Source organism: Scatophagus argus, chromosome 13 (genome assembly GCF_020382885.2).
Source record: "Scatophagus argus isolate fScaArg1 chromosome 13, fScaArg1.pri, whole genome shotgun sequence".
NCBI lineage: Eukaryota > Metazoa > Chordata > Actinopteri > Scatophagidae > Scatophagus > Scatophagus argus.
Window position 1 is genome coordinate 21,131,081 of NC_058505.1, and position 12,918 is coordinate 21,143,998.

Genomic DNA, 12,918 nt, shown 5'->3' on the forward strand with positions numbered 1-12,918 from the left:
TGTAATTTTTGGTGTCATCTCCAGATGATCCAGTCAGCTTTATTGGAACATTCCTGCTGAAATGCATTCAGTCAGTGTGTTGTTTATGCTGTTTATATGTTATATATGTGTTTCTATAGTCTCATTGTTGCCCTACTTAATGTGAACTGTATCCCATTATTTGCAGCTGCTGCAAAACCACAGCACGCATAAGATGCACTATTAAGATAAGGTTATTTTGCAGTTAATATTTCCCTGGAAAGCATTTGTTTGTGTGTGTTGGTTGAGTTCTCTGGGGAGTCCATTACTAACCATGTGTCAGAAGCTGCAGGGCTGGAGCAAAGGGCTCATAAACTAGTCCATGAAGCAGAACTATTAACTCACTGTGAACTCGCCTGCTCAGAAAACGTGTTACTGTTGCAGTTTCAGTCTGTGTTGATAAGGACTGAACTGATCCATGCTGAATCACACCGGACTGGGTCTCTGTGAAGAAGCCTTATCTAACTAACCCAACACCAGTCCATGGTCTTTAATGAACCTACGTTTGACTCTCTAACAAGTAGAGGGTCTGGTCTGTGTCCTGAGCATTCCCAGTCAGAGGTTCACCAGCATCTGGCTGGGGCTCATTTTCCACCCTGGGATCCTTCCAGTGGCTTTGCTGCTTCCAGGAAAACTAAATCAACCCCAAGAATCCTGTCCACAGCCGGCTGGACTGGCACAAGACAAACTGGGGAGAAAGAAAGAAAAAGAAGACTGGGAAGACCTTGTTCACATCCATTTTTTTGGAAATATTTTATTATAAATTAACAAAACAAAAAAGCAAACTTGTAATTAAACAGTTGAAATAAACCTCATCCTTTTTCCACAAGCAAAGCACCATGACGCATGTGCTGGTCTGAAATGGTTTTAAATTAATCAATTTCAATGGTAGATGAAGCACTAATGGTACCAGTGTTAGAGCTTCTATTCCCAGATGTAATAAAAGCCTATGATAGGAACATTATTGGACAGGAGTGAAGGTAAATATGCAACACAGTAAGCAGACATACAGTAAAAAAAACATACAGTACAGACTGTGACCATATAAGAAAGACCATACAAGAAAATACTGGTATTATACTGAGGTTAGATACAACACTTAAAATCTAAATATCTGTATCTTCAGTCATCATCATCAGGATCGCTTTTTACTCTGGAGCTGAACATAGTATGTTAGACACAAGTCTGATTTTACGTGACGTTATATTTCTGACATGGCACCATCACAGTAGCTTAATGACCAGGGGTTAGGGGAAGATGATTTTTAGTGGCATAAACCTTTCTGGGCACGTGTGATTTGATGTTGTGAATATACAATTAATGAATAAACACAGCAGCATAGTTGTTCAGGATTCTTAGAGGAAAGAAGGTGGCTAAAAATTAACTTTTAGTCCCAAAAACACTAGATCCTGCATATCCCACAATACAACCAATAACATCTTCTCTTCTGACTCACCCTGCCTGGCCAAATCTTTCGAAGTTCACACCTCCATTTGAGCCTGGAAGTTATTAACAAGCTAATAAACAGACCTTGAGTTGGGTTATAGACATTATTGTCTCACACTTTACAAAGTTTATATGGTTGTTTGTACAAACTACATAATGCTCCCTCTGACTAGCAGATTTTGTTAAGTCTGAGAAGTTCCCCTTTAAGACAAATTCAAGTCTCGCAACAATCTCAAAGTGTTGGACATGAAATATTGTGTACAAACTAGATGAATTTCATGTGACAAGATACTAATAACTCCTATTGCCAAGTGCTGAACTCATACATGCTTTCTCGTAAATCAGAGAGGAAGCATCAATTTGGAGAACCAGAGTAAGATGTGTATACATGTAATTACTGTACATTCATTCATATGACCCGTGGGGTTTTGTCCTTTATATTTCCACCTCATCTTCTCTTGTGAGTTTAGTGATGTTCTTGCTGGTAAAGACTTTGGCACGAGAAGCAAAACAGCAGCTGAGGTCAACATAAAAACATGTTCACTAATCATGTCACTCCACAGTCATTTGGTAACAAAACACTGTTAAAAAATCTGTTCATTTCTTATTTTATTTATTCTGTCCTCTGCTTTGTTCTGACCTCATGCTTAATTGCTTACTGTAAGTCTAACCATAATGTCCTCCATCTGTGTGCCCATTCATTGTGCTAGTAAGCAAAGACAACATCATACATCATCTGATGTCCATTGTCCCATGCGTACAGTTTCTTGTCTAGTGGGCAGTAAGCCAACTGGGAGGTGTGTGCATGCATATTTGTGAATGCCAGGCTGGGCACAGTGTGTGTGAACGTGTGTGTGTCAAAGGCATATGTCACGTTAGCATAGTGACGATCCATACTGTCCACTGCATAAAGCACACCGCAAACCAGGAAGCTGTTTCCGTAGCGACCAAGCCGAAGTCCTGTGCGGAAGCTTCGTATTGGCTGCAGGTCTCGAGGATGGAGGTGTACAAGCAGGATTACTTCCTGATGGAAACCCTCTGTGTCCAGAGCAGGGTACAGGAGCCAGAGGCCGGACTCATCCACAGCAAACTCCACCTGGTGAATATAACACGAAAACCGAGGACTGAATACCTAAAACTTTAAACATGTCTATATTAGTTTTAAGTTTTTATTTAATTTCATGCCTTAAAGTGGTTATAATCAGTAGTTTTAGGCTAACAATGGATTACATGACCACTTATATGTAAAAGATGTAATTCACAGTGATGAACCAACAAATAATTAGCATCCAACACTGTGGTTTATCTCAGTTTTACAGAGCATTTCAGTATCTTTTCTCATTTTTTGGGGTTTAAATTTTACAATTTGTCTCTTTTGGTTTCCTCTCACCATTTTTAGCTGAACACTGCTCACTCAGTGATCCTATGGCAGTAAGGCAAAGTTATCAACTAGCTGGTGGAGAAAGTGGAGCATTTAGCAGCCAGGGCAAACCACAGCAACTCTTTAATTAAGAGTATGGTCTAGAATAATGAGAATTTTGCTCTTTGACTGCTACATCTGTAACTTAGCAACTGTTTGCCAACAGGTTCCCCATATCAGCTTAAAAGATGATAACGTCAGTCAGTGAGTAGTATTTCTTAATAGCCCTGTCATTACAGTGAGGTTTCTCTTGACAAGATAAAACATGTTAACAAGAGTGTTTGAGTAAGATATAAGTTTATTATTAAACTTTGTAGTTCCAGCTAGCTGATTTCCCCTTCTAGTTGTCATGCTAAGCTAAGCTAACAACCAGGCAACTCTGCATTTAATGCATAAACGGAAGAGTTGTATTGATCCTCCCTTGTCACTCTTGGAAACACAGGTTTTTCCCAGAATACTTTCTATTCTTTCGAAAAATTTTAATCACTTTAAGTAAAAACCATACATATTTTAGTTACAAATGTGAATTAAACTGAACTAGGAGCAAAACTAAACAACATATCCAACAGTAGTTTCTTCTCCTCACTAGTTTTCCTTTTGAACTCTGTAGTGATTTGTAGTCTGTTTGTTCCCTTCACTGAACTCCTATGACCCTTTGAAGTGTCCCAAGTGTATATTCCGGTAATAAATCACAATGTTTCTCATACAGGTAACCACATTCAAACAGATAGATGGGTCTTACTTCACTTTGTGTCCTGTGAACTTGCTCCTCCAGTAAGGCATCGTGTAATGTGGTCCAGGCAGCTACATATCTGTGCCTCAGGTCATATCTGATGACATCCCGGCTGAAGGCACGGTTGTAGTAGAAAGCTCCATTAAACACAACGTGGCCTGTTCCAGTGAAACTGTAGGGCAGCTTGTATAAATTACTCGCCTGACCTGAGCAGGACGAACATAGAAAACATACATGCAGACAGTCAGGATGAGTGTAACCATGAGTGCATATCCATCCATTAACTGCCCTTCTGTATTAAAAATTAAACACTACTGTATCTGTTATAAACTAATCTTAAAAAACAAAATAAAGACAAGACTGCTTATCCCTTTAATATTTTATTAACTTAATCTGGCCGAAATGCCTTTCCTGTTCTTTTGTTTTCTGTTTTTATTAATGTATGAGTTCGTATCTAGTTACTTTTCCTTCTTGATATGGAAAATCCTGTTGGCAGTGGGGTGTGATACAGCAGTGTTTCATGACAAAATTACGTCACCTGCATGAACTGTTGATAATGCACATATTTTTTATAGAGACTATCATTGTCTGATTTAGGGCTTATGTGCTTAGGGACAACATCTGAATCAACCGCAAACTAGGAAATGGGGCTACTCTGTGGCAGTCATACAGATCTCATAAAAATGTTTTTTCACTTATGTACAGCAGAGAAATATTTCACTGTCAGCCACTTGTAGACAGGAAGACAAATCTTTGTTAACAGCTCCAAGTCCCCGTGAAAAAAACCCAACTTGGAACCAAACAGAACTCACACAAATGGACCTGAAGAACTTGAACACAATCAAAATATTTCAGTAACTCTGGAAAATTTGTCCCAAGAAAAAGTAACTGAATGGTTCAAAAGATGAGTGGTGAGTCTGTCTCAGGACCTAAGTCCTCAATGTTCAGACTTCATGCCAACTGTTTAATCATGAACTGGATGTGGTTTAATGTCTTGAACTGGAATGACTGGAAATAGATTGGGGGTTAATATCTTCTACACACACACACACCTGCCCAACTCCTATACCTGATTTGAAGGTCTCCATGTCTCGGAACTCTTGGAGGTTGTTGCCGTAGTGACCATTGGTGAGGTAGATGACGTTGCCATGGCCACGAGCATCTCTCATCCAGGCTCCATCTCTTAGGCCGTAAGAGTTCTGCTGGACTGGTTCAGAGATGCTGGCTACTGTGTCCTTACACACTGCTGCAAGAAGACACATCAAAAGTGAGACTTAGAGTCAAGAGTCTGTAATGTGATGAGCATCTTTGCTTAGCTTCAGTGATAAAATATGTGCACTCACTACTACATAAACTACTGTATCTCTACCAGGCTTTTTCGTGGTCTTTGGTTGGTCAGCAGGGCTCTCTGTCCAGCTGAGTCGACTTTTGGGTACTGGCCGAGACTCTGCCATGGGAGATGCATTAACGGGTGGGCCAATATTGGTATTTGAGGGTGAGGTGGTTTGCACATTTACGTGCATGGGTGGCTGAGTAGTAGTTGTAGTTTGTTGGGAAGTAGTGGTCAGTTTGGTTGTTGTTGGTGGTATGTTAGTGGTTAACTCAGTGACTGGTGTGATTGTGGTGGGAGCTGTTTCGGCTGTAGTTGTGGTTTGTTGGGTGGTAGTCGGGGGAGCTGTTGGTGGCTGGGTGGATGCAGGTGTGCTCTCTAGTAGGTCTTGAAAATCCAGTTCTGTTCTAACAGTGGCTGAAGATCCTGGGGTCTTGATGGGGAACTGATCAGAGATCAGTAAGTCTACTGAAGCATTTGCAGTAGGAATAGCTGTAAAAGAAGGGAAATGAGAGTTAGAAAAAAAGAAGACATTTTATGTTGAATTATCTTTACTATCTTATCCTGTTATTTCGCACATCAGCATGCAGCTAACCAGGCATCGTCTGGCAAATACAGATGTAAAGTACACTAGAACCTCTGAGTTAATTTTCAGATTTTGAAGGGCATTGTCAACAGGTGCAGGCATACCCTTGCCTTAGGAAAGTTGGAACGAACTTAAGCCTTGTAGACTTAACATGAGTGAAGATCAAACAAGTTGGTTGCTTATTTCTCAACTCAAAATTGTTCACAGGCTGTGAAATAGGCGAAACTTTACCAATGTGTCAGAGAAGGTCAAATCAAACCATAGATATAAAGTCTATAACGGAAAGTAGATAAAGTCAAGGGAGAGAAATCTGTCTGAAAGAGAGGGGGACCAGACATATCTGACAGACCAAAGGAAACAAGCTCAGTACAAAGGTAGCAGCTAGCTGTTCAATACACATACTGGTGCATTTAACAGCCAAAGAGCTAAGTACTAGAATATATAAATTAATGCTCATATTGCTTTGTACGCTTCACTTTCCATCAGTTTACCATCATTTTGTGTTCACCGCTTTTTTCCCCTGCCCCCAAGTGGAAAAACCCTCAAAGCAAAATGCAACAACAAAAAAAGCCCACATATTAAGGATATTAAGGATATTATCTGTGATTGACCACTGAATACTTCTTAAACTTTTTATTTTTACTTTTTAAGATTTGTCTTTTGTACATTAGACTTACTTCTTCTCCCTGTGCCGTTCCCTTCCTCCTCCTCCTCCTCTTCTTCATCCTCCTCTTTGTAGCTCGCCTCCTCCGCCTTGTAAAAGGTGACACCCCTGATGACCATGCTGTTCTTGTCTTTGATTGGTTGCTTTGGCTCTGTCTTGTCTTTGAATGGCTTTTGAGTTCCTGTCTTATTCCTGGCTGGAGAATGTTGTTCCAGACCATCTTGCTGTTGGTTCTTCTTTAGCTGACCTTCATGATTCTTCTGAAACAGGACAAGAAAATATCTGTTTCATTTGTAAAGATTTTTTTATTCTATTGAAAGTTTTTCAATAGAGGTAACGGCATTTTTTGGAAAGATGCTTGAGTTTGTCTTTTCAGACAGACAGTACCTGCTTATTGGCGTAGGCAGCTGCTCCACTTTTCTGTCCTGCACGTTCCAAATCATTCACTTTCTTTTTTTTCTGCTGTTGGGCCTTTTTCTCTTTCTCCTTTTCTTTTGCTTTTTCTTTCGCACGTTCTTTCTCTCTTGCTCTCTCAGTCAAATTACGAGCAAAGGCCTGGAGTGCACAGACAGGATGACAGCGCATAAACAGTCCATCCTAAGCAGCATTCACAGTGCAACACTCAGAAACAACGTACAGACTGGTGACAAATGAAATTGAAATGAGAAGTTTAATGCAACAAATGCAGATGCTTCCATAAGAGGCACCAGGGCTCACTGAATGGCTTGATGACAGTGAAAATGATGTGAGTCACTTGCTATGTTGTTTACCATCACTAGATCTCAAGTCGGCTGAACATTCATAGGAGATTTTAGAGCAACATGAAGCTAACATTTGAGGCTACAAAGATTAAGCACAAAGACAATCGCTGGTAGTCAGACATTTTTTAGATTTTCTACTTCTAGCATTCGAAATAATGAAACAAAGTTCAGTGACAGCAGTGTCAATAAAGATGGAATGTGCAGATTTTTTACAGTAAATGATGTGGCTACGAGGAGACATGAGACAGAGATACTGTGTGAGGTGAAACAGATGGGTGCTTTTTAGATTAAGTGTGATTTCCACTACAGAATGTCATTAACATTCATAAATAATATTAAAAATTATAGAAAACTCAGTAAAACAAAGAACTGACCAAACTTGCCTGAGAATCATCAAGTTTTTAAGTTTTTCTCAGTATCAAAGTAATCTAGTGGTGGTTGTCTAAGGGTACACTGCAAAAAGGAAGAGCTAATGCTCCCAATTTGACAAAATGTATGTATTTATGTAATATAAACTCATTATACTACCTGTTTACATCCTCCAAAATAAGTCCAAAACCTGCACTCTACATATAACATGTGGGAATCTGGTGGAGTTCACAGAGGGGGGTTTATGGCATTTAGCTGAGGTGGTGTTGAGGGGTGGAGCTGTCTTAGTATTGTATGAGAGGAGCCCCACAGTGTCAAACTTGTAAAACCCCTGATCATCTTTTTGACAGCAAGCGTGTCATGCTGATCTTTGAGAGGTGCACCTTCAGCTGTGCATACTTTGCTCCAAATTCTTGAAGAAGTTTATTCTGAAAGAATTATTTTTTCCATTGTCTATCATGTAGTATGTGATCAGAGCTATAGTCTTTGGTTAAAGGAAAGCCTGAAATGTCCTTGTGTTATGTAGCAACCTTCCTCATGGAAAGCAGATTTTTTTTTAAGTGAGTCTGAAGAACCTGGAGGTCTCCAGGACTCTGAGGCAAGCAGGAAAGTTTGTGGCCGACTCCTCCCACCCTGGACATAAACTCTGTGAAACACTCCCCTCCGGCAAGAGGATACGGTCCATCAAAACCTAAAGTTCACACCATACCAACAGTCTCTTCATCCTTCACTCTTCACTCCGTCCTCTTCATTTTACAGACATATTTTACATGTTCCTAATTTAAAATTCCGTTTTACAACGTTTATTGTGGCTGTGACACACACCAAAACAATAAATGTGAAAATCTACTTTGAAAAACACTGTTTCTGGTTGGGATTATACCTAAGCCAGATGTGGTTGAAAAGCCAGAATTCTATTTAAATGTTGAGCAGATTAATGTGTGTGTGTGAGTGTGTGTGTGTGTGTGTGTGTGTGTTCACCTTCTCCATGTTGTCCACCCTAGTCAGCAGCTTGGTGGTGACAGATTGGAGCTTTAACAAGTCCATTCCATACAGAGAGCCCTCCAACAAGTCAATGATAGTTGCCAGCTACTCACGAATGATGACAGAAGGACAGAAAGAAAAAAAACTTTGGTTATGGAAAACATCTTTGTCTTTAGTCGAAACTCTAAAGAACGTCACAAGATAATTTTTTCCTTGGGAGCCAATAGAAAAACAGTGAAAGCATCTAAGTTTCCACATTGCGCGCATTGTGTGTGTTTCTACCTTAATGTCATCTTTGCTGGCCTCCTGGAGTTTTTTAAACCTGTACTCTCCCTCGCAGGGGTTGACAGCTGAAGGCGGGGCCATGCACACACACTTCTTGCAGTCTGTTCCCTTGGTAACCGTCTCCACAGTGTAAAAATGCTCAGACAGAGCTGGATGGTCGCTGTCACGGATGCGGCTGCAGTCAGAGCGTTTGATAGGTCGAACAATACAGCGACACACGCAGTCAGACCCTGATGACACAGTCTTTACTTTGTCATAGTCCCCCAGCAACTGAAAGAGAGGGACAGAGTTTATTTTAGCTTTCCTCCAGTGAGCTGTGCAGATGAAAGGAAACTTTAGAACACTGATACATCACTTTAATATGAATTCATATTTGATACTCCCCATTAGTCAGAAAAGAACTGAAATCCTTGAATGAAAACTCAAACTAAGAGGTGCAGCATGTGTGATGATTTGCAGCTGCAGCAGTGGTGAGCTCCCTGGGTAGAAGATAGCTCCAGACGTTTACAAACAGGCGCTTTTTGGGTTGGAGCGCTGAAGGATATTACATAACCAACCACCAGAAGGATGCAAATCGTTGCGCGCGTGCGTGCGCATGCACACACGCACACACACACAGATCTGGCTTTGATTTACCACGTCATTTGAAGCTGAACTCACCAACTGTGGGGTTTGGATTGCATTTAAAGGAAAATTAAAGTACAGGCACGGTTTTAGAAGTAAAAACTGTCCAATGCAATCACCTAATCCCATTTTGATGTTGTAAACGAGAATTTTGAGATCTATAGTTAAAAAAGCACAATTGCTTGGAATTCTCATGTGGTTTTCACTTGATGAAATGGGTGGAAAATATTCCCTAGTTAACCACTGAGATGTGATCTGACGCACAGGACTGTCAGCAAACGATATGTTGTAGAAGTAACGTCTCATGGAGAGAGGGAAATCAGATTGGTGTTGGATTTAATTTATGGCGATGTAATATTTCCCATCATGATCAGGACGTTCGATCAGAAGTTTTTGAGCCAAACAGTACTTCACCTTCACGAATATCGCAAGTGGTTTCACACGCCCGCTAAACTGCGAATAATCATGCGAATGACACATTTGTAAACCGATTATCTGGGTATTATTTGTATTATTATTATTACCTGTGGAGAGCGCAGCGTAATGTGTTAGATACAGAAGAAATTTAATATAACACAGTCGTGAAATCTTACTTTTTTGCCGTAATATGTCTCGTCTGTGCTTAAAGGGATGTCTAAGTTTGCACATTACTAACCTGGCTAATGATATTCTCCTGATTGTCCACTTCATCCTCCAGAGGCTCGGCGGTGGAATCCTGCTGGAATAAACCTACAACAGGAGCGTCTCCTCTCGGGGACTGCAGCTCCCCTCCTCGCACACCGTCCTCAGCTTTGACCGCTGTGGGAGCTTCATTGTCCGGTTTCCCCAGGTCTGCTGCCCCGGCCAACTGCATCGTCTCCTGCTTGGAGTCCGCGCTGTTACCAGCCTCGTAAGCATCGGGTCCACTTAGGGCACAGCAGAGGATCAGCAGTGAGAGTCTGCGCCACATTTCTGCACAGAGGCGGCTGACAATGAACAGTGAACACACACTGTGAATAAATAAACCAGTCTCAGGTAATTATCAGGTAGCTGCACACCAGGCGGGCTCAGCAGGTCCTGTCTCACTGCGCTCAGTGGAACGAGCGCCCACGTATCCAACGGTGCAGCTGGTCTCTAAATGAGGCTTCGCTGGAAATGAAGCGTCCACAGGTCTCTAAAAGTCTGTTAAGACCTCCAACACGTTGTTAAGCCCGACAAAAGCTTGATAAAACAGACCTGTGCACTAGCTGCCAGTTACTGTCGAGGAAGGCGGTGAGAATGAAGAATGAATGAAACATGAAGACGTGAAGGAGAGAGCAGACTCGGGCTCATGCGACGTGTCGTCGCGCCGGTGAGCTGGGTGGCACCAACTGAGGACACTGAGCTGCACACATAGAGCCACACACACGCACACACACACACCGGCCCCGGTCCAAACCAGGACTGACTGAGAAAGAGAGACCGACCGAGTCAGGGAGAGAGAGAGAGAGAGAGAGAGAGAGAGAGAGAGAGAGAGAGAGAGAGAGAGAGAGAGAACAACGAGACTGAAGACAGTGTCAGTCTTCAATCTCATTATCCCCAATTAGACACAGTCAACATATTCACTGTATAGACAAAAGTATTCAGACACGCCTCTTTATTATTGAATTGAGGTGTGGTATGGGGCTGTTTTTCAGATGTTGGGTGAGATCCCTGACTTCCAGTGAAGGGAAATCTTAATGCTTCAGCACACCAAGACATTTTGGACAATGCTGTGCTTCAAACTTTGTGGCAACACTTTGGGGAAGACCCTTTTCTAATCCAGCATGACTGCAGTGCACAAAGCAAAGTCCAAAAAGCTGTGGTTTGGCTGTGGAAGAACTTGACTGGCCCGAACAGAGCCCTGACCTCAACCCCATCAGATAGGCCTTTAAATCCAACATCAGTGTCTGAACTCACAAATGCTCTGCTGCATGAATGGGCAAAAATTCCCACAGAAACACTCCAAAATCTTGTGGAAAGCCTTCACAGAAGAGTGGAGTGGAAGCTGTTATAAATGCAAAGCTGTCTGTGTATTTAGAATGTGATGTCATCAGTGTCCCCATTGGTGTAATAGTCCAGTACAATAATCCAGTACTTTTTAAAACTCAGCTCATTCTTATGAAATAATTGCCTCACTGGCTATCTGCTCAGCAGCAGCAATCCACATAACTGGCTCTGTCCTGTCTGGTTCAAGATTTTCTGATGAGGACATTATGATGAGGACAGTATTCCCAGAATTCATAAAAGTAGAATGGGAGGACGAGCCTTTAGCTATCAGGCACCCTCACTATGGAACTAATTGCCAATCTGGGTTTGACAGACGGACACCATCTCCACCTTTAAGACCAGACTTAAAACCTTTCTGTTTAGTAAAGCGTATAGTTAGCACCAAACAAAGTGTGTAGGGCTGGTAGGCATAGTTTCACTCACCTCATGATATATAGCCACAGGTAGAATAGGTCTGACTAACTGTACACTGCTATAGGCCTATGCTGCTGGGGGACACAAACATGATCCACCGAGCAGTTCCCCCACCTCCCCAATGCCACCACCATCTCTACTCTTCTTCCCCTCCTCTCCTCTCATCAGGTTAACATGTGATCCATTATTATGATCCATTATTTTATGTCATTAACTGTGTGTCCAATTTTCCTTGTAGTTTTGTGTCTCTCCCTCCTTCTCTCTCTCTGTATCGTTCTGCAGGTCTCTCTGGGTCCAGATCTACATGCTGACCTTCATCCGGCCCTCTGATAAACCCAGTGTCTACTGTCAACATCTGCCCATGTTGTTCTTCTATGTAGTGCTATTATAACTAACGTGAACAGCATATCATATCAACAACACATAGTCTTCAGAATTCCAATTATAACAAGCTGTCATGTTTGTCCTTTGTATTGAATGATGTTTATTGCATGTATGTTTCTGTCTCTCTCTCTTTCATCCTCTCTGTCCTGTCTACCTCTTGTTCCCCTCCCTTCACCCAGCCGACTATCAGCAGGATGGTTCTCCCTTGTGAGTCGGGTCCTGCTCAAGGTTTCTTCCTGTTAAAAGAGAGTTTTTCCTTGCCACTGTCTGCTTGCTTGAGGGTTCAGGCTCTCGGTTTCTCGAACTGAATTGAAGGACATTATGAAATAGAAATAGACTCTGGAGAAAGGACTTTAAAACCTTAAATACTTCTACTACTGGAATCAAATGAAAAGAGTCTAATAATAAACTAAACTATGAATTTATTTCATATGAGTATGAAATGAGTATAAAAAATTCTTTCATGTAATTTTGAAAGCTTTGGGTCTCTATACAGATAAAATATAAATGAAAACTTTTCCATCACCGCCTGTGCTGCTTGATACTCAAGCAGAAAAGTCACAAGTGTTACTTATATAATAATAATAATGATGGCTCCATTAACTTTTAGTGTCCCATGAGGCCATTGAGCCAACATGCGAAGTATTGGACTCTGAACTAAAGAGACAAGATTAATGTATTTAAAAACGTGCTTTCTCTGCTGTGACATCTCAAAATGTTTTGAGTAAAGAAAGTCTTTAGTTATCAATGGACCAGAACATATATTCTAATACGACAACAATGTTTGAAGAATACTCTGTCGCTGTGTGTCCAGGTAAATACATATTAATACCAGTCTCAGGTGTTTTTGCCACATGAAGGTCTGCAGATTCACAGAGACCACATAATGGCAC

The 12,918-nt window shown here is 41.4% G+C and overlaps 1 protein-coding gene across 1 annotated transcript; it reads right to left on the bottom strand.

Moving 5' to 3' along the window:
- Positions 1 to 746: 746 nt before the first annotated feature.
- On the bottom strand, positions 747 to 10,644 carry olfml2bb (olfactomedin-like 2Bb). Its single transcript, XM_046407744.1, has 9 exons — positions 9,876 to 10,644; positions 8,594 to 8,866; positions 8,309 to 8,416; positions 6,585 to 6,752; positions 6,211 to 6,457; positions 4,987 to 5,439; positions 4,687 to 4,863; positions 3,627 to 3,823; positions 747 to 2,560 (listed from the first exon to the last, which is right to left on the bottom strand). The coding sequence occupies exons 1-9, from the start codon at positions 10,167 to 10,169 to the stop codon at positions 2,171 to 2,173; spliced, it is 2,307 nt and encodes a 768-aa protein (XP_046263700.1). The 5' UTR covers positions 10,170 to 10,644; the 3' UTR covers positions 747 to 2,170.
- Between the last annotated feature and the right edge of the window lie 2,274 nt (positions 10,645 to 12,918).

Bases quoted from the DNA above. Each gene is read 5' to 3' on its own strand.
- olfml2bb (XM_046407744.1), bottom strand. From the start codon at position 10,169: ATGTGGCGCAGACTCTCACTGCTGATCCTCTGCTGTGCCCTAAGTGGA. The intron at 6,458-6,584 runs GTACTGTCTGTC...GTCCTGTTTCAG, and splicing joins CTGCCTACGCCAATAAGCAG to AAGAATCATGAAGGTCAGCT. The intron at 5,440-6,210 runs GTAAGTCTAATG...CTTCTTTTACAG, and splicing joins GAACGGCACAGGGAGAAGAA to CTATTCCTACTGCAAATGCT.